General features: G+C 49.4%; 1 protein-coding gene and 1 long non-coding RNA gene across 3 annotated transcripts; one reads left to right on the top strand and one right to left on the bottom strand.

The window, feature by feature from the left end:
- Nucleotides 1-4,749: 4,749 nt before the first annotated feature.
- PLEKHF1 (pleckstrin homology and FYVE domain containing 1) lies at nt 4,750-14,351 on the bottom strand. 2 transcript variants are annotated; one of them, XR_005702730.2, is made up of 3 exons: nt 14,297-14,351; nt 6,857-9,299; nt 4,750-5,867 (listed from the first exon to the last, which is right to left on the bottom strand). XR_005702730.2 is itself a non-coding variant. In XM_040075761.2 (2 exons), exon 2 carries the CDS (start codon nt 9,285-9,287, stop codon nt 8,466-8,468), a length of 822 nt encoding a protein of 273 aa, XP_039931695.1. In that variant the 5' UTR covers nt 9,288-9,299; nt 14,297-14,351; the 3' UTR covers nt 4,756-8,465. The 2 variants fall into 2 exon arrangements, 1 of the variants encoding a protein (XP_039931695.1); XM_040075761.2 differs by having other exon boundaries at nt 4,756-9,299.
- Nucleotides 14,352-16,352: 2,001 nt separating this feature from the next.
- On the top strand, nt 16,353-23,956 carry LOC120757900 (uncharacterized). The gene is made up of 4 exons (XR_005702704.2): nt 16,353-16,486; nt 21,814-21,956; nt 23,253-23,388; nt 23,735-23,956. It is a non-coding gene; the product is annotated as an uncharacterized LOC120757900 (long non-coding RNA).
- The last annotated feature ends 277 nt before the right edge of the window (nt 23,957-24,233 follow it).

Raw genomic sequence — 24,233 nt, 5'->3', positions numbered from 1 at the left:
ATTTGGGCTTGAGAGAGACGGGGTGCAAGAGCAAATGCTTGGTTACTTAACAAAGCAGGGGATTGGGCAAAATGGTCTAGAAAATAGTAGATTGAAGCAGAATACTTGCTGAAGTATCAGTAGGAATCAACTGCCTGCTCTGTGCCTGTCTGTGAGCCACAGTTCATGCAGCAGACTTTGCCCAAACTGCAGTTTATTAAAGGCTTCTGCAGGAACAAAGTCAGTAATAAAAGGCTAATTAGGGTGCTGGTGAGGAAGGCTCCTGGATCTGATTTTGCTGGCTTCCATAAAAGGGGCTCGCATGCTTTTTCCCAGCCATTCTCTCCAGGAATCTGTGTATAAAAATATTTGTTCCATAACCACAGCAAAGAGCCTCCCATTGCCTGGCAGCCGCCTGCATACTTGAGGGTTTCTGCTGTCTGAAGTTTAACTCTGCAGGAGCCCGTGCTGATGCTGAGTCTAATCCTAATTTCGGACTTTCATGTCCCCAACCCGGCCCCGTGGGACTGGGGCTGCTGACAATGGCAGCAGCACATCCCTGGTGAGTATGGGGTGAAGATTAGCCCTCACGTTGTGCCACTAGTGATAAGTACCTGCGAGGATAATAAGGAACGCTCCTGTAGTGCTTTACATCTTCAAAGTGCTCCGCTCTTACTAATTAAGCTGCCTTGTGACAAAGGTATGTATTTGTGGTGTATTGTTACACAGTAGACCAAAATTGGATGGTGTCTGCAGATAGCAACCAGGAAATCAATCGACCAACTACTGGCTGCTCACGCCCCAGCAACCGAGCCAGCTTCAAAGCTGCCCCATGTCCTTTGGTCAGCCTTGGCGTGTCTTTGGGAACCTCGGATCTCCATGGAAAGCTGCACGTGCCAAGTGTTTAACGGCGTGGTTGCAGTGTTTTTGCAGCAGCTCCCTTTCCAGCCGCACCATCTCTCAGGCCTGCCCAGAGGATGCAGTCCCAGTCCTCCCCAGTTCAACCCAGGCACTGCTGGGCCTAGCCAAAGAGCCCCAGCTCTGTGCTGCTGCTGCTGTGCTCTAAGTCCAGCACTGTCCTGGTGTGTACAAAGGGAGACGAGGTCACACTGTGCTGTGCTGCCGCGGTGAGGAGTGGAGGGGATGCTCTGCTTTATCTGCAAGACTTCAAAACCTTCCTGGGCAGCAAAGCCACTTTCCCACAGCATCTCCGTGCCTGCCAGCAGCTCCAAACATTGCCAGGAGCCTGCAGTCAGCAGAGCCCTGGTTATTGGTTATTGGTAGGTGCCACATAACCCTGACTGCAGAGTGCTGACCTCTTTTATCTCAGGAAAGAGCTTGAGGTCACCGGGCAGATTTCTGACAGTACAAGCTCAGTGCTCAGCAGTGAGTCAGAAGGCAACAAGGTTAGGACAGAAAGGAAACCAAGAAGTAAATGTAGTTAGGTCACTGAACATATCCAGGTAGCAGCCACATCTTGAATAGTCGGTGCAGCCTGCTTGGTCCACTCGCATTTGTCCTTTCGGTGCCAAAGAGGGCATTGCAGAGCTGTGAAGGATACAAAGAATAACACTGTATGGGAGGGCACCTGCCGAAAGATGGGCTGTTAGACCTGGAAAAGGCACCAATGGGGGGAGATTTTGTCACAGCTGTGACTGGCCCAGAGAGGAATAGGAGGAACAATGCTGTGGTATAGAAGGCAGGGTGCACCCCCTGAAATGGCTGGGGTGAGGGGAAGTGCTTGTTCACACCGTGTGACCGGGAATTGTGGAGCTAATTGGCACAGGATGCTCGAAGTGCCAAAACAAAAATGTGTTGAGGGTGATTAGGCAGATTGAGAGTGAGGACTGGTCACACGGGGCCAGGACCAACCACTGCCTGCACAAGCTTCTCACAGGCTGACAAGAGACTAAAGCAGCAGAAGTATTGCTCTGTTGGTGCCTCTTAGATGCTGTCCCTCTTGATTTTGGGATAGGCAAACTCTGGCTCTGGGCTAGTAAAAACTACTTTTCTCTCAGTTCCTGCAGTGTTGTGCCAACACATGTGAGTAGAATACAATGTATGAACTGCCAAAGCAATCGCGTTCTGAAAAAAAGCTTGGCATTTTTTGTGTTGTACAAAAGGGGTTTCCTGTGCTAGGGAAGACCTGCCCATTTGCCTTTGTGTCTTTTATTCTCCTCAGGAGTGGAGCCTTCCTCTCTCACTGCTTTTCCATGTACAAACAAGTGATTAAGCAGAAGACCTGACCTCTCCTGGTCCGTCAGTTGCAATCAGTTACTTCATGACCTCTAAACTGCAATATCGACTTAAAAATTAAACCAAATGCCTTTATTACTTGCACCACAGAGAAAATGTCTTCAAGCCACCAGAACCCAAAGCACTAGGCCATATTTTTAAAGAGGGAAATCTTTATTCACACGCTTTTAAAGTGGAAGTTGTATTAAGATACGGTCATGCTATTGCTTTGTTTTGAAGAATCTATCTCTCTCTCTCCCTATATATATTTATATATATATTATATATATATATTTACATATAATATATGGGGTTTTTATATATTTATATACAAATATGTATTTTAAAATCTGCTTCTCTTGCCCTGTCTTGCTGTCATTCCTAAACCTGCAGCCAGGAACTCTCCAGCTGAGAGAGGTGCCTGTTGTGCAGGGCTGGTGCAGCCTGGGGGGAGGCCCTGCCTGCTGCAGCCTTGTCCCAGTGTAGCTGGATGAGCTGGCTGCAGGAAAATCCAGCTTCCAGAGGCAAATTCTCGTGGGGAGGATAAGCAGAAGGAGAAAGTTCTAGTGCTCTGAGTGGGAGGCAGAGCTGTGTGGGAGGTGATGAGCCTCCAGACAACTGTTAAACCACATCTGTTGTGGAGCAGCCTGTCGAAGTCTGTGTCTAGGATGTTGTGTTGCTAATGCTTGGGCGATGACCAGCTCCTCTGCCAGCTTCCAGCACAGGAGCCTTCCCCCATTCCCAAGGGGAGCAGCATTTCCAGTGCTGGGGGCTCCCCCATTCTTCATGCACTGCCCAGATGGCTCTCCCAAAGGGTGAGGGTGCTGGAATGGGGGGAAAGATCTCGACCAACAAACACATCCTTTCGGATCCCTTCTGTGGCACAGCCATGGCTGGGCTTCGGCTGTTGAGTGTCCCTGAGGAGAGAGGGAGGATGTCAGCTGGTGTGAGCGGTACTTATGTGCTGATTGTCGGGTGCCTGCAGCGCTGCTGCTCCAGAGGGCTGTCCTTGGGCTCCAGGGCGTGCTGTAAGGGCTGCCCCTGCTCCAGGGCCACACCAGCTGCATTCCAGATCCCGTTTTTAGAGAGGTAACACACCTCCATCTGCGCTATTACAGGGAGCAGCGGCAACACTGAGGTAGCCAAGCGTGGTGCTCTCCATTTGTCATCCTCCCCAGATGAACAGCTCTTTGCCAGTGGATTTTGTAGACCCCCTCGTCACTGAAGCTGTTTCCTTGCAAACAGATGGCTGCAGTGTGACATCCCGAGCGCCCGTGGGACCCAGCACAGACAGAGGGGCTTGCTCAGCCCTCGGGGGTTGTCTCTGCCTGGTGCTGCTGAATGCACAAATGCGGCTGCAGCCTCGCAGCCTGCGGGACGAGGCCACCCCCCTCGGGACGGATGTGCTGACACCAGGCTGTCTCTGCTGAGGTTTGGGGGAAGGCAGCTGCCGTGTCGGAGCCCCAGCAGAGAGCTGTGCCGCAGCCCCAGGCGGGTTAGTGCACGGCGTCCCCGCTGGCTCTGCACACAGCTGTGCGCAGGAGTGCCAGGGAGAGCAGCTGGGTGATGCCAAGGCAGCCGAAAGCAGCCTCTCCCCAGAGAGGAGACAGCCCTGCAGGTCGGTGAGGCTCCCTGCTGCCCAGGAGCTGTGCAGGGAGGATGCTGTGGCACCGGGAGGGCTGGCGCTGGGGGCCGGGGAGCAGGGCAGGCTCCCAGGGTGTGCAGAGGAAAGGCTGCTGGGCTGTGAGCACCACCTGGCTCTTCGAGGCTGCTCAGACAGGAAACAGGTGTGCTCAAGGGCGTTTTGGGGAGGATCTAGAGACTCACGTTAGTTTGCCTGGAACTTGCTGCTGAGCGCTCACCAAGGCAGAGGCTCTGAGGGAAGGCTCTGTGACCCGGGTGCTGGTGGCTCTGGTTTGTGGGTTGGTTCTGGCACTCACCCCTACTAGAGCTGTTTGAGCCATCTGAGGATGGTTGTGAGAGGCACTTCTGAAAGCACTCTGGAAATCCTTTTTATATGGAGCCACTAAGACTCTGGTTTTACCTTATGTGTAACTCTTTCTGTAAAAAACACTTTTTTTTTTCTTTTTTTTTTTTTTTTTTTCTTTTTGCTCTTAGAGGGAAGGAGACCTGTCTGGCCTTGAGTTAATGTTTTTTCCTTCTCAAATCCATTTTTGCCATAGTTTGTCAGCAAAACACATTGTGTTTTAAAAAAGGAGAGGTTGGCCAAAGCCCAGCAATCCCTTGCTGCATGGGGCAGGATCAGAGGTAGCAGGATGGCTGCTGGCAGCTCATGCTCTGCCCCAGGGTGTGTGCAACAGAAGGTGCTGCACGAGAGATGGTGCTGCTAAGTAAAACCTTTTATCTAGCTGCCCTCCTCCTTTTTCCCCTCCCCTTCCTACAGTCACAGGGGAGGTTGTGTAACTCGCTCTGGGCCGTGAGCCTCTCTATAAGAGATTTACAGAAAACCTGCTCATTGCTTCTTTGCATTTCTAGCCCTTACTGGAATTGAAGTCAAATGCCAGCTTTGGTGTTGCTCAGGGTTCACCAGTCCTCCACACCACTTCCTGCCTCCTCTCCTCCACCTGTGGCACAGGACCACAGCACTGCCTGCGTTTGGAGGTTTTAGGAACAAGGTCACAGGCAGGAGAGGCTCTCTCCCATACACCTGCATGGCACTGGGGCTGTTCCTGCCTGTGACATGTCCCATCAGGCAGACCTGGCTGAGTATTGCCCCTGCAGTGTTGACACCCTGGTGTGCAGCCTGTGCTCCTCTTCAGGTGCCCTGGACACCATCTCCAGCATGCAGGTTTTGGGAAAGGGTTTTCTGCAGCTGTTTGGTGTCCACCATGGATGGATGGGACAGCAGTGTAACAGCTCCTTCCTGCCAGCACCATTCTTAAAGGTCCATGGCCTGAAGCAGAAGGAGTAAGAAACAGAAGCCTGTACTTTTCATTGGAGACACTTTACAGCTCAGGAGCAGCTGGGACCATGTGTAGTCCTCAGTTCCTCCTCCTAATCAAAAATCCAGCCTGAGTGAGGAACACGAGAAACTGCCTTGCAGCAGGAGTGAGTTGGAAGAGGCTGGGAGCTGTGGCAGAGCCATTAATCCAGCTTGGATAGAAACTGTTTGAGTAACTGGGAACAAGACCTGGTCGGAGCAGCTGGCTCACTTCTCCCTCCTGAGTGCCTGTGAATGCTGAGTCAGCACCGTGCTGGGAGCTGCTGCTGTGTGCCTGAGCTGTGCCTTGGGACAGCAGAACATACAGCTCTCCTTCAACCTTTCTGATCCTCTCAGTTTATTTGCAGAGCAAATCTCCCCATTAGCTTCTCTTAAGCTTTCATGACTGGCTGCTGCACCAGTGCCATCCTCTTCCTCCCCTTCTAACCACCTCTGGAGAGAGGAGGGTGGTGTGCAGTGGGGACACCTTCACCCCGCTGTGCCCTTTGGGCTGTGACACCTTCAGGCAGGGCTTGAGCCTCCTCTGGCCAATGATCCCCATCCTTCATGTCTGGGAGCCCTTCAGGAGGAGGCTGTGACCCCACAAAGCCTCCAGCTGCAGGTGTTTCCCAAGGTGAGCACTGGAGCTGCTGCTCTTCCTGGCCACGTGCGGCTGCAGACTGGAATGAATCTCTGTAAGGCCTTTCTTTAGCTAAAATAGAAAGATCACAAACCATCAGGAAATGCCCTATTAATGCACTGGGGAGAGAATCAGGCTGGAAAACTCCAGGCTGGACTGTAACAGCACACAGCCTGTGATTTAAAACCCATGTGTTCATCAGGCCAGAAGCCAGGAGCCCCAGGCTCTAAATCCCAGTGCCGAGCTCCGCAACAGAATTTCAGGAAGTGGGGGAGAGGCTTTGTTTAAATTTCCCCATGTTTTTCTGGGCAGGATCCTTTTACCACAGACATTAAAAATTTAAGAATTGCTTGGTTCCTTGGGGCTTCCAGATGGTGGAAGGTGTATGCATTTCCCCAAAAGCTGTCAGCAACATGCACCAAAAAACGGGGTTGGCTTGGGTTTTGGTGGTTTATTTGGTTTTTTCTGCCTTTTTTTATTTCCCTGCTGTGATTAAGAAAAGCTCTTGCTCACCAAGAAGGCATTCTTTAGAGGCGTGCCTGTCCCTCATTAGAGCATAAAAGCAGTTCATAGGTCTTTTGGGGCTGGCAATAGTAAGACCTTCGAACACATGAAGTAAGCTGATCTCTACCAGAACTAAGGATTAAGTTCAAAACTGCAATACATTTCTGATTGGATGCAGATTCAGCAGCTGAGCTATTTTTGGCTCGTGAACCACTCTAATGGCTGTTTATTTTTAAGGTCATTTTCTGTTTGCAAAGCATGTACACCCTTCTGGTGGGTGGGAGGCATTGAAAAAACAATCACTGCTGTGCAGAATTAGGAACTAAGCCTGGAGAGAGATGGAAAAAAAAGAACTCTGTGTACTTATTGCTTTAAAGTCCAAAAACATCTGCTTAGGTCATAAAGTTTGCTGGCCCACTCTGAGCCGTGTCCCCACCGGAAAAATACCGTTCCAATTAATACAGACTACTGCAGGGGATTGCAGAAGAGTTGGGAAAAGTCTGTCAGACAACAACATGGTATAAATAGAAAGGCAGCATCAGATTTGATGCCCTTACCTTCAAGCAGTCAATAGAAACCAGAGCAGTCTCCCCACAGCTGAGGAGTCACAGCTTGTGCTGGGCTGGCCAGGCCTGAATCCCAGCTCTTGTTAAGACTCTTGTTCAGTAGTAACACACTTTATTGTCCTGTTTTCCTGGCACCTTCCTGTAGGCCATATCTTTATTCACACACAGTCAAGTGATACAAATTCACTGGAACAGTAGCAGTTTATAAAAGACAGTAAGAATAATTATCTTGAACTGAAATTTTAAAAAAACCCATGGCCATCTGTCAAGCAATGCACTGCTTGTAACAGGTCATGGAAAGGAAACATTTTAGAATATTGGCACTGTATTCCCAGCCATGTTGCTTTTCCAGACCACAAAATACACAATACAAAAATATACTAAAAGTAATAACGGAGTTTGTAGAAATGTCTGCTGCAAAACAATTGCTGTTGTCTGATTCCCTCTATATTTACTCCCACGCTACATTATGATTGAATACTTGAATAAACACAGTATTTTCTAACTGAATTTGAACTTTAAAGTTGATCTCAAGTAAACTGGAAAGTCTTTGGCTCCCATCCTTGAAGTACATAAAGGATCTTAACTTTGGACTCGTGAGACTGGTAAGGCAGGAGGTGAGCCCACAAGTGAGAATCCAACGCCTTGGGCAGCAGCCCAGGAGGGAAGGGGAAGTTGAAGTGCTGTACTTCACAGGATTCTTAATTTGGGGCTTTTTCCTGGATTTATAAAGACTTTTAACAAGTCTTCCCTGGGCTGTCCTTTCCCCTGATAGGCTTGAGTTTTTCAAGTTTCTGTTAATTGGGTATAACTGTCTGTGTTTGAGATCTGGGCTCTGCACTTAGTTGAGTGAGCTGCAGTACCTCTCTCCCTCCATATTTCACAGCTCAGCGTCATTTTCCCTGTCCCTTTCCCCTCTCCTTGCTCCTCCTGGCCCAGTACCACTGGCATGGCCTCTTTCCATGTGGGAGAGCTGGATGCTCCAGTGCTCTGCTAGGGCTGCTCACACTGAGCCTCACACAAGCTCCCTGCACTCAAAGTACCATTCTCTTAAGTGTTTCCAACCTGGAAAGATGCAGGTGAAGACAGGGAAGCCGGAGCTGGCCTTACAGTGCAGGGGTGGGCAGCTATTCCCTCAGGCTGGCACGCTTGCAGTGAGAATCTCAGAATGCTCATGGAAAGCAGCATCCAGAGCAGCCCCTGCTGTGAGAGGAACATACTGTGAGCAGGCAAATGTGCTCAGCTCCAGGATTTCTTGCTCCTTTTCTCACAAGAGCCAATCTCAAAACATTTCAAGTAAGATGTTTGCATTGCGGTGTTTTAGCAGAGAGAATAAGGCACTGAAGGTCAGCTCATCTGGCCAAAATTGATCCATGGGGTGCTGCCCCAGTCCTCAGTGCTCTTCACTGAGCTGTTCTCTCTGTGATTATTGTATGAGACATTCTCAGAAGGGGTACCCTCATCTGTGCTCTGCCACCACACACAGGGGCCAAGATTCACCTTCCCAGGCACGGCCTTCAGAGAAAACATGGAGAAGGACACACGTTGGAGGCCAGAGGTTGGCTTCCCGGTGTCTACACGCCACCAGCTGCCAGGGAGGTCAGCTATGGAAAGATGACCAGGATACTTCTGAGGTATAAAACTCGGTGTCGGCTGGCCACTGCTCAGCTTTCTCGTCGTCAGACTTGTCGCTGTCGTCGCCGCTGGAGGGTTCGTAGCCCTGGACGGCAGCGTGGAGCGGCTCCGCCTGCCTCCGGTCCGCCTCTGCCTCCTTCTTCTTCTCTGCCAGCAGCTGCCTGTAGCACAGGTTGCAGACCCTCAGGGGCTTGGGGGACAGCCGGGGCATCAGGAACCTCTGCCTGGAGCAGTCGGCGCACACGACGAAGCCGCACTTGCGGCAGTGGTGCCTGCGGGTGAGCGTGGAGAACTTGGTCTGCGTGCAGCGCATGCAGATGTCCGTCGCCTTGTCCGGGATCCAGGGAGCCGCGTGCTCCCTGCAGGGCTGCCGGCCCGTCTTCGTCAGCAGGTGCTTGATGCACTCCTCCAGATGGCTGATCCACTCCTTCCTCTCCGTGAGGGAGGCTGCCGAAACCACGAAGGACTTCTTGGAGGTTTTAATCATCCAGCGGTTCTTCATCTGCAAGGTGTCTGGCAGCGTCTCCAAAGTGACATCTTCCAGGGGGATGATGTGCTGGGAATTGTACTTCCTTTTGTTGATGATTATGCTGCCGTAGACGAGGATGTCGTTGAAAAGGAAAAATATGCGAGGCTTTGGTTTCTTGCGGCATTCTTTGGTTAAAATCCCTTCTCCCAGAAGGACCCTGCCCGGCAAGGCTAAGGGCTGTCCAGAAGCCCCAAAGCAGTTTTCCACAGCAGCTATGCGCTGGCTGTTGATCTCGGTGTTTGCAAGGTGGTCCACCATCTCCAGCTGACTCTGAAGAGAGGAAAACAAAGAGGGAAGCGGTGAGACTGCAGGCGTCGGCACCAGGGTGAAGGTGAGCAGCCAGTGTATGCACAGGTGAGATGCTCCTGATGCAGTCTGAGGGTACAGGGAATCTCATGAGCACTCCTCGCTTTAGTTTGTTACCTTTCTAAATAAAATCTTCAAACTTTCCAACCTCATTTTGCACCAGCCCGGCCTACACTGGGGTGGTTCAATCTCCAGCAATGGAAGCCCTTGAAGGCACAGCCAGGTCTTCCCGGTTGTGCTTTTTTTCCAGTCTCCCTGTGTGCCCTTAGAAAAGAAAGCTGCTTGGTCTGAACCTGGTTTTATGCAGATCCATAGATCTGCATAAAAGGGTCTTGAGAACAAGCCTCCCATTTCTGCCTGCACACCTGCTTTCTCAAGGATTGGTTACAGACACCCCCACCCCCAGTTCCATTCTGGGCCAGAGCTGAGGCAAGAACAAAAGACAGCTCTGTGGTATCGCTTGTTCCTGCTGTTCTTCCATGCATGATAAAAAAGGTTAAAAAAAAAATAAATTAAAAAAGCCCTCACAATGTGAATAAACCCACACAAGCTAAGCCTTTCCTCCATTATCCCAGGACTGATGGTGCTTCCAAATCCAAGACACATCACTCTGAAAACAGTGTGAGCTCTGCTGAAGGGGAAGTGGAATGCAGCACACTCATCTCCCCCACACCTCTGCACCCTCCTTCTCACACAGTCTAGGGGTTTGACAGAGTTTCTGACAGGAAACCCAGGTAAGGGTAACTCTGAAGCTAGAGCAGCTGCTTGCTCTTGGCAGTCTGCAGTAAGGAAGGTGCTCCGTGTAAGTTGATTTTTTTTGTTGCCCCTCTCAGGCTGGAGGGTGCTGCCCCAAGGCCAGCTGGCCATGGGAATGTGAGTCATTTCCTCCTGCAGCGAGGTAGCTCAGCCGTCACGAGCTCCGAGATCACAGGGGCATGTGCTGTTACCCTGGTGGCTGCTACTGCTTCATCGAACCACTCATGCAGAGCTGCTCTCCACCGGCATCCCTGGGCTCCTTGCCCAGAGTCCCTGCTGCCAAGGAGGCTGGAGGGAAGGGGAAGAGGAGGATGACAGTAAGCCTGATCCTGTGTATGTGGGACAGTCTATCATTGCCCCTCACCCCCAATCACCCCTTTGCTGTGTTGGAAGGGAAACCTCAGAGCTGCTGCTGAAGGCTGCCGCACGCCGTGTACCCCTCACCTGACACATCAGGCAGACAGACAGGGCAATTCCTCTGAGTTCCCAAAACTTCCTTCTCTAGGGTGAAAAGGCACAAGGCCAAGACACAGGTTTATCCACAGGAGACCTAAATGAAGTGACCTACCCTGCAGAAATAGCTTTCAGTGAGAGGCACTGTGGTGAGTGCTCCTGAAGAGCTGCCTTCCTCGGGGTGCCCATGGAGCTGGAGGAGAGGATGTGTATCCTCAGGGCCTCAAAGCACTGGAATGCACTGGATGGAGCTGGGCAGTGCAGGGCACATCCACTCATGTGGGTGGGCAGTTTACATTTACTGACTGCTCCGGCCAGGCTGCAGCCAGAGCGGGAATCCAGGGGCTGCCTCCGGCAGCAGGGGCTGAAGTCACACCCCAACCAAGCTGCCGTGGCACAGACATGCAGCAGCTGGGCAAAGGATCTGTTACTTGTCACCAGAGAGGAGAGAGCCTTGCTGCAATAAGCACCGTGTGTTTTCATTCTCTCCCTCTTAAATACACCAATTAGGCTGAAGAACAAACAGGCAGGGCAAACTGTTGTCCACAAAACTCCCTGACTAGGGCTATCCAGACTCTCACCTATCCTGGGATGTGGTCTCTCCACAAATCCCTGGATGAGGAGTTTCTGTGTGAAAGAGCAAGATGAGCACACAAATAATAAAGGGAAAACTCAAATTACAGCTTGGGATACTTGGTGTGCAAAGAATGCAATAATAAACTGTCAGGAACTTTTGGCACCAGCAACACCAAACAGGATAAACCAAAGCAGTCCCACCAGTTTCTGTTCCTCACACTTCTGGGTTATGGAGCGTTCAGCCTACCTCTTTTATTTTCTGTAGTTTAGAAGCATTGCCCAATCTCTCAAGAAGTTATGGTACTTGACATGACTCTATTTCTGTTTCTAGAGTCATGTCAAGATCTATGCACACCAGATTCCAGTGGAAACTAAAAGACTTTGTCAGATATAAAGACCTTGCCTGCACAGAGTGAGGAAACCCGAGCTCATTTTCAAAGAGGAGTGTAAGCTCTGCTGCTGTGAAAGCTTTAGCTGTTGCATTGACCTGTGTCCCTGCACAGCCCAGAAAGCTCTTGGACTTACTGCATGGAGCAAAAGGAGAAGGGACTGGACACAATCTGGTAGTGTGAAAAGAGAAATGAAGGGGAGCTCTCATTACACATTCTGCCTGCAGGTATGTCCTTACTCCTCCACCCTCTGGTGTGCTACCCAGTTAAAATACCACGAGTTAACCTAAGAAAAGCCAACTCTGTTCTGTTGTTTTTCTGGGAAAATCTTCTCTGCTAAGAGTAAAATTGTTGGCTGCTCTAGCACAGGTTATTTCTTGAAGGAGTTTTCCTCGGATGCAAAAGCAGAATGTTTTCCATCTCTCTCTCTCTCCCCCTCCTCAGGCATAAGTGACTGGAGAACAGCACATACACATAATAAAAAGTAAGGGGAAAAAAAAAAGAGGAGGAGTGGGGATTTACAGTGTCTGCCTTTAGGCTTGGACAACTCACTCTATCCCCCTGTGTGCTCCCTGTCCAGGTAGGGGGGAAGAAAGAGCCATCTGAGGGGCTGATTCATCACATCCCACCACAAGCCAGATCCATCCTGCCCCGAGTTCTACACAGCACCCAGCTTGGCTGACCACAAAAAACCCAGTTTCATGGTAATACTGTGACTCACTGCAAGTAATCCAGAGTTTGGCTTTGGAACACAAGCACTTTGTGAATCTGGTAAATAACGATAGCTGCTGAGTGTTACTGTGGTCTCCTTTCCTGGGACATGAGAGCCTCTCCCTTTAAAACAAAGAAGTCTAATCTATTTTATTCCTTTTGGTAAATGATTTTTTCTTGTTTGCTCCATCAGGTCAGCAGGGTCACGGTGCTTATTACCAAGTACTACATATTCCCACATGCCACATGCAGCAGCAGCAGCTCACCCAGCTGAAGTTAGGGTGGCAAGATGTGTTTTTCTGGCATGCTGCTTTTCACAGGAGTTTTTGGCATGGCAAATTCTGAGGTTGTTTTTTTTCATCAAGATCTGCTGGTTCTGCACGTGACCAAATACTGTGCAGTGAATATGACTGATGTTCAAAGGAAAAAAAAAATACAGCTTGGCACTCCACTCCACAAGTAAGCATGCCACAACACTTAACAATGAGCACTTGTTCACTTGTGATTATAAACAGCCATGTTGATGCCTGCCAGGCACAGCATTTCAACTTAAGCTCACGGGTCAGCAAGCCTGGGGTATGTTTTTCAAGGCTCTATGTATCCAAGGCTTAGGTGTACCGATGTAGCGAGCTGTTCTACCTGATCCTTCCCAGGCAGAACTGACAGCCTTGGTATCCACTGCATACCTCGTGCATACCGTGCATGGGATGGTGCACGACACCGAGATCCGACTGCCGAGGGCTGCCAGCAGAAAACGCCCCGAGCCTCATCTCTCTGCGGCTTTCCCTAATTCCCTCTTTCTGCTTTGTTCTGAGAAATCTCTCCTGGAGTTAGGGCTGGCATGAGCTCTTGCTCACCAAGGAGAGCAAGTAGGACGCAGCTGCCCGAGCAGGCATTGAGAGCAAGAAAAAAGTTCCTCTCCTTTTCCTGCCTGAGGGCATTTCAGCTTGCTTCTCCCTCTTTCCCGGCCTGCTGTAACTGCTGGGCTAAGGAGGGCAGGCTCTGGTAACCCCCTTCCCGCCATACTTACGAGGAACCCAACTCAGCACATGTACATTTTGGGACTGGCTGCTGTCACATCAGGCCTTTTAGAATGTCACCAGTCCCAGTGGGATGTGGACTGACTGGGCTACCACGCTTCTCGCCGCAGCTGCTCAGCGCAGGGCCAGAGCAAGGGCACGGCCGGGCAGCGGCTTCAGGGGAGCTCAGACTGGGCTACCAAACCCGGCTGTTGGCAGCTTGAGCTCAGCTGCGGCTCTCGCAAGCGCCAGCCAGGCTCCGAGGCGCCCAAGCAGCAGAGGAAGAGAAGGAAGGGAAGGAGGAAGGGGGAAAACAACGAAACTCAAGGCAGAGCCTCCTTACCCCCTCCGTCCCCCCGCTTACCCCGAGGCTCGCCCGCTCCGCTGCTCCCCGGACTCGTGACCAAGGACGGGCATGGGCTGCCCGGCCAGGGGGGACCGCCGAGGGCAGCGACAGCCCCCGCTCCCTCCCGGAGCCCGGCAGCTCCCGGGCCCCTCTGGAGGAGGCGCACGGCCCAGGCGGGTGCCGCTCACAGCTCCGCACCGGGAGCGGCGTCCGGGTTTTTGCTACACGGGCAAAGTTGGTAACTTAAAGAGTCTCTCTAAAAACCCCAACAACGACACACCCGCCCCTCTAAAAACCCCAACAACAACACACCCGCCCCTCGAGCGGCGCTCCGGCCCCGCACAGACACCGTGGGGCCGCAGGCTCCGCACACGCGTGACGGGATCCACGGGGGACAGGACAAACGGCGGGACGGGCAGGAAAAACGGCGGGACGGGCAGGACACCCCGCGGGACACACGGGCGGCACACCCCGCGGGACACACGGGCGGCACACCCCGCGGGACACACGGGCGGCACACCCCGCGGGACACACGGGCCGAGCCCCGGCGCACGGCCCCCCACCCACCCCGCCGCTCTGTCCCACGGCGGGCGGAGCGGAGCGGAGCCGCCAGACCGCTCCTGTCCCCCCGCTCCGGCCCGGCGGCGGAAAAGCCCCGGCTCTGATCGCCGCTCCGCCCCACCCCGCGCCGAAGCCCCGCTGGCCCCGTACCTGCGGTCCGGCCCCGGCCAGCGCTCCCGCGGCCCGCTCCGCTCCGCTCCGCTCCAGGGCCCGGCCCGCCGCCGCTCCCCGCCCACCGCCACCGCGGCCAATGGGCGCCCCGGGGCCGCGCCGGGCCGGGCCGGGATGGGCTGCCGGGGCTGCGAGTGCCCCGTGCCTGCGTGTGTCCCATGCCCGCCCGTGTGCCTTGTCTGCGTGTCCCCGGAGGACTGTATGTGTCCCACAGCTGCCTGTGCCCGTGGCTGCCCATGGTGTGCCCTGCTGACACCCACCGCCCTCCTGCGCACTCTCCTATTGGCCCCAGAAGCGTAACTCAGTGTGTTTGGCTTGCTCGTAGTTCAAGTTTCATCCCCCGCTAATCACAGTATATTCCATCAAGCAGGACGGCACACGTGGATGACGTTGTATAATGATTGTTTCAGTGGTAAAATACCCCCAGCGTTTTACAGTTAAGAAGAGGGATATAAATAGAGCTGCACATTACACTGGTCCAAAACAGAAACCAGACCTCTTCCCAAGCTTTGGATCACATCTTCTAACCACTTTTGTGATTACAGTTACAGACGTTTGTGTAGAGAACAAGCTATTAACACCGAAATTGGCGTTGCAGGGAGACCTTCTGCATTCCTCTGTCCCACCCACTCATCCCTCCTGCGTGACACTGCCGGGGGTGGTGGGATGGGTGGGAGAGGCTGTGAGTGTCCCCCAGCACTGCTGAAGGTGCTGCAGGGGAGCCGAGCTCTGGCCCTTGTGCAATCACACAACCCCAGGCCTGTGCTGATCTATAATTCAGGTGCTTGCTCACTTTCTGTAATAGCTTTTCTATTTTTAATGGGAAGTGATGGACCTGTCAAGGTATTAGAAATATTTTTTTTCCCAGGTTTTCATTTTCTTTGGTAATGATAATGTGGGCTGCGAAGTCATGGTGCACTTTAGAGCTAAAGTGCTTGGCAATTGTGGGAGTTTCCACAAGACCTTATTTCTTTACACTTTGTGTCAGAGGAGCAGATAAATGAGGACATGGACTAAGGTCAGTGCAGTATGTGGCTGCCTAGCAGCATATGAGGGAGGGTCACAGAGAGGGCCAACAGGTCACTGATAAACCCCTGAAAACCTGGGAGAAAGCTGGGCACAGAGGGGAGGCTGCTGGGCTGAACAGATTCGGGTTATCACTAGGGCTTTTCAGTCCTCCTGCCTTTTCTGTGGGACTGAGGGGTCTGTCTGCCTCTGCAGGCTGGTTCTCACACCTGGGAGCTGGTTTGTGTTGTGCTGGAGAACCAGCTCTCTCTGTCCTGGCTGCCTTGGGAGCAGTCTGCTAACTCTGGGGAGATCTGCCCAGCTTAGAAATTAATTCTCTACAGAATGCCGGGGGGGTTCTTTAACAAGATTTAACTGTGAATATCTGTAAACTATAAATAGACAAAGCTCTGAACTAAATATGCCAGAATTTGTCTTAGCTGTCAGACTAATTCAGATCTAACCAGCCACAGATTATTACTCTGAAACTGGTTTTTTTTTCCTCCTGTATGCTAAAATTATTCTGAATTTTCTCTCATGTTATCCTAATCATAGTCTTTATTACTGAGATGTAATACTTTAGTTTATTTTTCTTGTTTCTCAGTATGCTCACCTGGACAACACATGAGCCAAACACAGCAGTGGGTTGGCCAAACCACCTGGGATTTGAGGGTTTTTTTCCTTTGTCCCTCTTCAGTCAGAAGTGGAGCTGTGTTCAGGCAATAGTTGCATAAGGCAAGGGAAGCCCTAAGATACACTTTGGGCTCTCAGTCAGCATTAAGCAGCTGCAATTGAGAGCTGACTTTCTGTTGGTATTTTGTTTGTTTGTTTTGGAAGCTCTTGCACACTTGTTTGAATTCCTTACTGAGATACAAACTGGGAGTTTCACCAGTAATCTTAAGAGTTATTTGATAGGCAAGCTTAGGAGCTCTGTTTTTCCTGGCTATAAAACCAAACATTTGTGGGACCACTTGAAAAAGCTGCAGCTCAAATTACCAGCTTTTAATGCAATGAGAGCAAGGTGAAGAGACTTTATCTGATTGCCTCCGGCATTTTCTCCAAAGCCACTTGTTTCTCAGTAGCAGAAGTATCTTGCCCAATTGGGATGCAATAATTTCAAAGCAAGTGAAGGAAACTGCAGCTGCTCAGCTGAGTCAGCCAAAGGTAAGCTCTGCAGGGGAGAAAATGTTTTTTTATTATCTTCTAGTGGCAAAATTACTACAACAGCCTGCAGGAAAAGATTAGATTATAATAGTAACAAAAACATCTGTTAAATTCTCAGCTCAGTGTATGTTTAGTGCATATTTGAAAAAGAAGGAAAAACAACCCAGGCATTTGATAAAATTCTTTTGAATAAAACTCAATATTTAGATTCATTTTGGGATGCTAGGAACCCACTATGATCATAGGATAGACAGTGGTTTAAAGTAATTGACTACATGGGGCATTTAATCAGTGGACAAGAGAGCTTTTAGCAATGGAGATTTTATTGAATTGAGTGTGAATAGTGTGACCTAATGAAGGAATAAGACAACTTGTGTTCATCATGCAGGTTACTTGTAGGGATGAGTGACCTCTGTCCTGAGTGAGAGTGTGGTGTGTGAGGGGACGAATGTTTGTCTGATCCCCGGGGATTCAGCTACTCAGCCTCTTCTAGAAATGTGTGACTTGCCATGATTGATTGGTGTCTCTGGAGTCCTAGCAGCCTGCTTTAGAAATGAGTTGTTCCAAGTCTGACAGTGTAGAAATCAGAGCCATGCTCAGCTCTGTCAGTACAGGCTGGAACTTCAGAGTGCCAGTTCCCAAATTCTCACTAGTCCACATGCCTTGAAACTGCTGCGCAGCAAACCTGTTTCAGAGGATGCCTGTGCCTTTAGGGCATCTCTCAACCCCGGTGCAGGAAATTGCCCACTTCTTGAGTGGCTCTGGGAACCTGGCTGCAAAATGATTGTCCAAGTGATGAAAGTATTTCTGAAAACAACCTTTGCTTGCTCCTCTGCCCATTGCACAAAGCAATATTCAATCAACGTGCTTTTGTTTTTTACAGAGGCATTGCTGTGCTTTGTGTGCGTGCAGCACTTTACTCTCAGGATCTTGAAGTGCAGCATAAATTCTAATAACTGTGAGGGTTTGTACCCTTCTCACAGGGAGTTCCAGTCCTGGGGAGTTTCATTTGGTCACACGGGGCTTGGTCACCGACACAGAGCAGTGGGTTATTTGCTATTGTCTTCAGCAGCAACGGGCTCTGGCTCAGAGTGAATCACTTGGGAGCAGAGGAACATCCCCCAGAGCTCCTGACTCACAGCCCCGTGTGCCTCACCACAGGGCTCCGTCCCAGCTCACACATCTCAGTGATCCTTACAAAAGATCTTGTGTGCAAGGACGACAAAACCTCTCACAACTGCAGATTCTAAGGTTACAAGTTTGTCTTGGTGTGTGCTGCACCCTTCCCTGCTCACACCTCAGCCCTGCTCCCAGGTCACATGAGTACAGTGCTGTAGAGTTGGAAATTGGTCTTGAATAACCAAAAATGATCAATAATTTCTGAGTGGATCGAGTGGGTTGGTTGTGATGAGTCTCCAGGTTGCACCCAAGAGCTGCCCAGTGCAGGGACTCACAACAGGGGAAGCTCAGAAGTTTGAGCTCTCCCGAGGAGCAGGATGGGTGAGCACACACTGATAAACAAGCAGGAGCTCTGACATGCTGCCAGCCCCTGTTTCTGAGTAGTGCTCCCCAGTAGTGGGAACAGGCTCGAGTTGAAATTCAGAAGGTGAAGGTGAGCAAAAACTGAGGTAAGAGAATATAAAATGCCAGAACTGTGAGAAGGTGCAGGCGTTCAGTGCAGAGAGGGATGTTATATTAGAGCAAAATGTATGAAATTAATGTGGGAAAAGAGAGGTGTGTCTAGAAAAGCTACTGGATGCATTTTTCAGCATGCTGTGAAAGACTGCCGCACCTTCTGAGCTCAGCCTTCCTTCCAGAAGGCACCATTCTGTGCACGTTCTTCTGAACTCTCCACTGCTGTTCTGTCTGAACAGTCTCTCATATTCAGTGTGCTTTTATTGCACAAGATAAATCATGGTGAACAAATAACTGTGAGCAAGTGTTTCAAAGGCTAATCTGAGGTAGATTAGCCATTTCAAATATTGAAATAGGGAAAAAGCATGGGGAACAAGAGTGTGATAATCACTGGTTAATGCAAAAAAGATGTAAATGACTGATTGACTGATTAGTCAAAGACAAATAAAAGAGTGTCATCCCCAAACCCTGCTTTGCCTATGGATATAGCTTCTATTTATGTGAAGAACATGCTTTGGTCTCTTTCCTTTGTAACTGCTACCCAGGCTGAATGTGTGTGTTGCTGAGAAAGGAAAAAACCTCTTTCTAAGGGCCCTTGCCCCGCATCAGTGTCTTCTGTGCAGGAAGGCATCTGCTGCCATTGCCTGGGGAAGTTTTGTGCATTGAGTGCATGTGCAGAGAGCTCTGTGAAAGGGGAACAAAAAAGGAAACCTTTGTTTCTTTTTATCTTTAAATATAAAGGAACACAGCCAGGTGGTGTGGTTTTCTCCAAGGTGTTCTGCTGCCACCCTGGAAATCAAGGGAGCAAACCTCAGCTTGGCTGAGATCCCATCCATTGACATGCTGGATCTGTAAGCGGAGAGGTGCTGATCTGAACGAGGAGCTGGGGATTTCTTCCGATGTACAAGAGGTTTATTGGCTTTCAGAGATTGTGTTGCAGCCTGGGCTGTGCACGGTGTATGAGATGTGACACAGGATATATGAAGGATGACACCTTAATTTGTGAAGTGTAAAAGCTGTTGTCTGGTTGAAAAACCAGAGGGATGTTGTGTAATAGGAGGTGTGTGGTTGCTCTTGGGGGACATCTGAGGGAGGAGTTGAAGATTCTACTCTGTACTTAAACTCAAGCTCTGCAAAAATTGTCCATGTCCGGGTGGTACAATTCTGCCTTTTTGGGAGAGTTTTGCAAGAGTTAACATTCTCCTGAGATTTCTCTCTTACTGGTGTACTGGAATGCAGTATACTTTGGTTCTCTCTCTCTCTCTCTCACTGGTGTACTGGAATGCAGTGTACTTTGGTTCTCTCGCTCTCTCTCTCTTTTTTTTTTTTTTTTTTTTTTTTTTTTTTTTTTTTTTTTTTTTTCTTTTTGTTTGTGTGGATGTTTTTGTTGTTGTTGCTTGTTTGTTTTTTCTGTTTCCAGAATGAAATATTTCATCTCTAACCTCACCCCTGAAGAGCAGCTGGGGGGAGGCAGGGGAAGGCACTGCAGGTTGGCTCTGTACCATTTGGGTTGTTTGATCTCATTAGCTTGGGAGCCCTCACAAACGCCTCAGGCCATGCACCTCCTCGTGGACCCAACTTGAGAGAATCTCTTGCCGCTACTGCATGCATTAGCCTTCATTAATACAATTAGCATAATAGCGATTAGGATTCATTATTCCCAACAAAAAGATAAAGCCGGTAATTCATATCTCAGAATCGAATTCCTCGGCGCCTTGTCTTGGGATTGCTTTATTTTGGAGTTGTTTGCTGTTTATATCCTTCCATCTTCTAGCAAAAAAAAAAAAAAAAAAAAAAAAAAAAAGCCACTTAATTGTAAAACTGTTTGGGTCAAAGAAGTGCGCCGAGATGATCTTTCACGCATGCTAAATAGGTGAAGTGATCTATGGGACCCTCACAGCTCACACAGCCACTCAACAGTCGGAACTGCAAACTTCATCTTCTTCAAGCACAAAAGCTACTTAGTTTCCCCACGTTGAAGACTTTTTATAATAGCAATAAGACAACTGTAGAGAGAGCCATCTAATATTAACTCCAGGGAGTAATCATCTAATCACAATCTGGGGGTGATTTGAAGCACTCATCTGGACCAAATGCCTCACAACACCCCAGGAGTGGTTTTATTGCATGATAGCAGTACCCCATTGAGCCTTATTGCTTAATTAAAAACAAATTCCCAAGTAATTTTTTTGCCTTTCCATAAAAACACAGTAGTACATAGCATGTATAAAACATCCATTAAATGATGGTAGATGCAAATTTACGTTGTGAGATACGATCCGTTTCTTTACCACTTGGGGTTGAAGTTAAATGTAAAACCATTTCCTATAATCTGTGCGCCGCTGTGTTTAGAGAGGAATAAATACGGGAAAGAGAGGTTCATTGTAGGATGCCTTCTTTTTATTAAGTGATGTGTTCGGTCCCTCACAAAGGAGTTCAAAATCTCATCCGTCTTGCAGACACAGGAGTCAGCCATCACTGTGGCCTTTTCTGCTTCTTCCTGGAGATGTCCTCAGCTCGCACGTCCGAGGCTGCTGTCCGTGTGTGGGATGCCCTGGCTCTGAGCGAGGAGCACGAGCAGTGCTGCCGCTGCGTTCGGGCCGTGCGGCGCGGGAGCAGCTGGCACATCCCTTGTGGCTGCTGCAGTCTGACGGGGCATGAGCCTGGCCCGTGCAGGTTTCTCCACTTTTGGTGGAGCTGCCCACAGCTGACCCCAGGCTGCACTGGCTGTGGCTGAGATGTCTCCAAGTCCTGCAGCTTCACTGGGAAAACTGCTCCAGCTGTGCAAGGGACCCTGCTGTGCTAGGAACGCGGAGTGCACATGGCAGGAGGGTGAAAGTCCTTTCGGTTTCTGTAGAGGAATGCCTGGGCTCCCGTACACCTCTGCAGAGCGCTTTCACAGCCCCGAGGACTCCGAGTGCTGTTTACACGTGCAAAGAGTAAAATGAATGTGTCCTTACAAACAGAGCACAGGAATCTGCTTGTAGATAGGGCCAGGGACTTACAGATAGGGAAGCGAGGGAAGAAACCCTCCGATCTAGAAAATGTTACTAATTGACACGGGCTGCTGCTCAGCCAAGGCCGTGTTAAATTCCTGAACGTACAGAAAAAGAACAAAGGCTTAGTACAGTTATGAATAGTGTTATAAAATTATAAAGGGGGGTGGGGTGTATTGCAGAGGGGCATGGAGTAGGCGATTCTGGGAGTCTGTACCTTCAGAGTACCTCAGCCAGTGGGGAAAGGAAGAGGGTGATGTGACAGGAGCTTAGGATAAAGAGGGGGCTGCGTCCCCAGCGATTTGAGAGATCCCATGGGAAGTGCCTCGTGGCCTCTCCCTTTATTCCAATAAAGTTACAGAACTCCTCTGTCTCCTTTTTGGACACAAACCTCTGGTATTGTGAATTTCCCCACACTCACGTTACAGGCACAGGAAGCAAATCCAAGTTTTTAAATGTTTATCAAAAAATCATACAGGGAGTGATGGAGCCACTGCTCAGAAGTCCTGTCAGGCAAAGCTGTAATTGGGCTTTTGGCCACTGCACTGAAATAAATGGGAGCGAAAAGGGTTGATATGACATTTTCTTCAGATTTGTTGCTCAAGTTGCCTTTATTTGAATGGAGACAATCTTGCAAGTACAAAGTTTTAAATAAAAACTGAGAATTAATAGCAACTACTATTCTAATTGTTCCAGGTGCTGGAGTCTTCTCGTGGTATCTAGAAGCTCAGGACAGAGGATGACACTTTTGTCAGTCTCTCCCATTGTGTGTCCCACTCAGTGTTGTGCAGATCCTTCTGGTTTTCCCTATCAAATGTGGTTCCCCAAGGAAGCAATGTGTGAGTATCTGCTGCTGCTAAGTTGCAGCATTTGGGGTTAGGGAGGCAGAGTGCTTTCTCCTGCGCTGAGATTTTGTAAAAAAAAAAAAAAAAAAAAAAAAAAAAGTTGAGGGTTCTTTTTTGTGAACACTTCAACAGAATGCTTTGATTACTTCATTTTAAATGTGTCATTAGAGAGATGTTAAATGTTGTGGTGGAGGATTGGTTATAAAGAGGTTACAGCATTGTACTGAGAAAGTGGATGAGAATAAACTGTTGCCTGCTTTTGCTGCCTGAGAACAGTCTGAAACAGCAGCTAAAAGAATAATTAAGCGTATTTAAAACAGTTCAGTACTAACCTGGGACACTGCCGGGTCAGGAAAGGACGTGAAAGGATCTGACAGTGTTCTTGAACAATAAAGATTTTTACCTGAAAGATCTCTGCTGGCATTATTAGGAATGCCATTATCTTGCTTTGATCTGACTCTCTAGGACTGGCTGCTCATACAGCTGACACAGAGCAAGCAGCCAACCAAGGAAAGCCCTAATGGACTTTAGTACCTTTACTGAAGGGTTTCTCTTCCCATCAGATGTGTGTCATTTTGCAAAAACCTTTGTGTGCCTGGTGGAGCAGGCTGGCAGCAGTGGGCCCTTGGCTGGGGGCAGAGGGGCTCTCACTTGTCCAGCCCTGTCCCCCCTCTCCTGCTCAGGGTGGAGCTGCCAGGGCTCAGCAGAGCTGCCACTGCTACAGCCTGGATGCTGGGCAAGGGATGGTTCTGCTTCAAAACCTACTGCAAAAAAACCCCAAACAGACAGTGGGGGATGCCCTGCCATGGCTGGGGTTTAGGTGTATTTTGTATTGTAGGTGATTTTTTTTTCTTGTGGTGTTTTTGTTTGTTTGTATGTTTGTTTTGGTTAGTTTTGGGGTTTTTGGAGGTTTTTTGCAAGCAGGTTTTGAAGCAGAACCTGGGGTTTTTTTGGCTTGCTGGGGTGGACAAAGGCACGCTTTTGGTGTGTGAAATTGCTGCCTTACTCTGGCTGCAGCAGAGCTGAGGAGTCAGCAGGGCACAGACCTAGCCTGTTCTGTCATCTGAGCACGGATAGCTAAGCTTTAGGACACAGAATAAAATGGCATCTGCTTTTATTTGGCCTTTTGAGAGGAGGAGTCAGGAGTCTTACGTTGATGGTTCTGGGATATTTATAACTCCCTTTAAGAGTATATCCTTCCACTGAGGAAATGAGGAGTGTGATATTTTAGCTGTTGGAAATGCCTGGCTTAGTTTGCTTCTGTTTCCTGATTTCATTTTGACGTGGTAGGCAATTCAGAAAATATATTTGCAGCGAGGAGAATGGAGTTGTTATGGAAACATGGGAGCGAGGCAGCTGACACTGGGTAATGCAGGCACCAGATTCGCTGTGCGCACAGACACATACAACAGCAAGTTCATGTAAGGTAAGGGAGCTGTTTCTAGGCACTGTCTGCTTCATGGGTGGGTTTTCTGGCGCAAGAGGAGGGAAAAAAAAAAAAAACAAAAAAAAAAAAAAACCAAAAACCACTTTAAAACTGTGAGCATGTGGCTCCATCTTCTGGTACCAAAGCAAAGTGTGTTGCTCCGGATATTTCTGTACCATTTTTATGTTAGCTTCTGCTAAAGCAACAACATACCCAGCAGCAACAATAACAATACTAAATTAAAATACCTGTGCCCTAGAGCCAAGCTGCGAGTTATTAACGTAGGTTTCCTGAAGCTACCAACCATTCTGCTGAAAGAAAACTTCCTGTTGCAACATTCTCTTAGGTGTTCAGCCCCCAAGTGGATTGTCTTCTAAAGCAGGACCCTGCTGTCCTCTGTGCAAGCGGTGTTTGCTCCGCGGGGGCTCTGCCCGTGCGTGTTTAGGTGCTGTTGTCTGCTCGTGGCTGTAGGATGGATTTCTGCACCAACATCTTTGGCAAAGTAGCTAAAATTCCTGATGCATCCTCACGGAGATGCTGCTTGGGTAGAAGCAGGAATGAACGGCTCTTGGAGGTAGGCTGCCTGAAGTCATAAGAAAATAAAGCTGTTTTATTGCTTCACCAAACAGTGAATGTTGTTACAGCGCATATTGCGCATGCTTAATTGAGCTTGATTACTCAATCTGTTCACCTTAGTAACTCATTTTGGTTTAATCAGAGGTAAGTCACTGTGCGAAACCAGGAGGTGTTATCATTTGCTGGGTAAACCTTGGGTTTTCTAAATAGTCCTAAAGAATTGCCCCAACTCTGCTGCTTTAGAACAACACCCAACACAACGAATCAGA

Source organism: Hirundo rustica, chromosome 11 (genome assembly GCF_015227805.2).
Source record: "Hirundo rustica isolate bHirRus1 chromosome 11, bHirRus1.pri.v3, whole genome shotgun sequence".
NCBI classification, from domain to species: Eukaryota; Metazoa; Chordata; class Aves; order Passeriformes; family Hirundinidae; genus Hirundo; species Hirundo rustica.
The sequence above is the reverse complement of the archived record's forward strand: the minus strand, read 5'-3'. Positions and strand labels throughout refer to the sequence as shown.

Bases quoted from the DNA above. Each gene is read 5' to 3' on its own strand.
- PLEKHF1 (XM_040075761.2), bottom strand. From the start codon at position 9,287: ATGGTGGACCACCTTGCAAACACCGAGATCAACAGCCAGCGCATAGCT.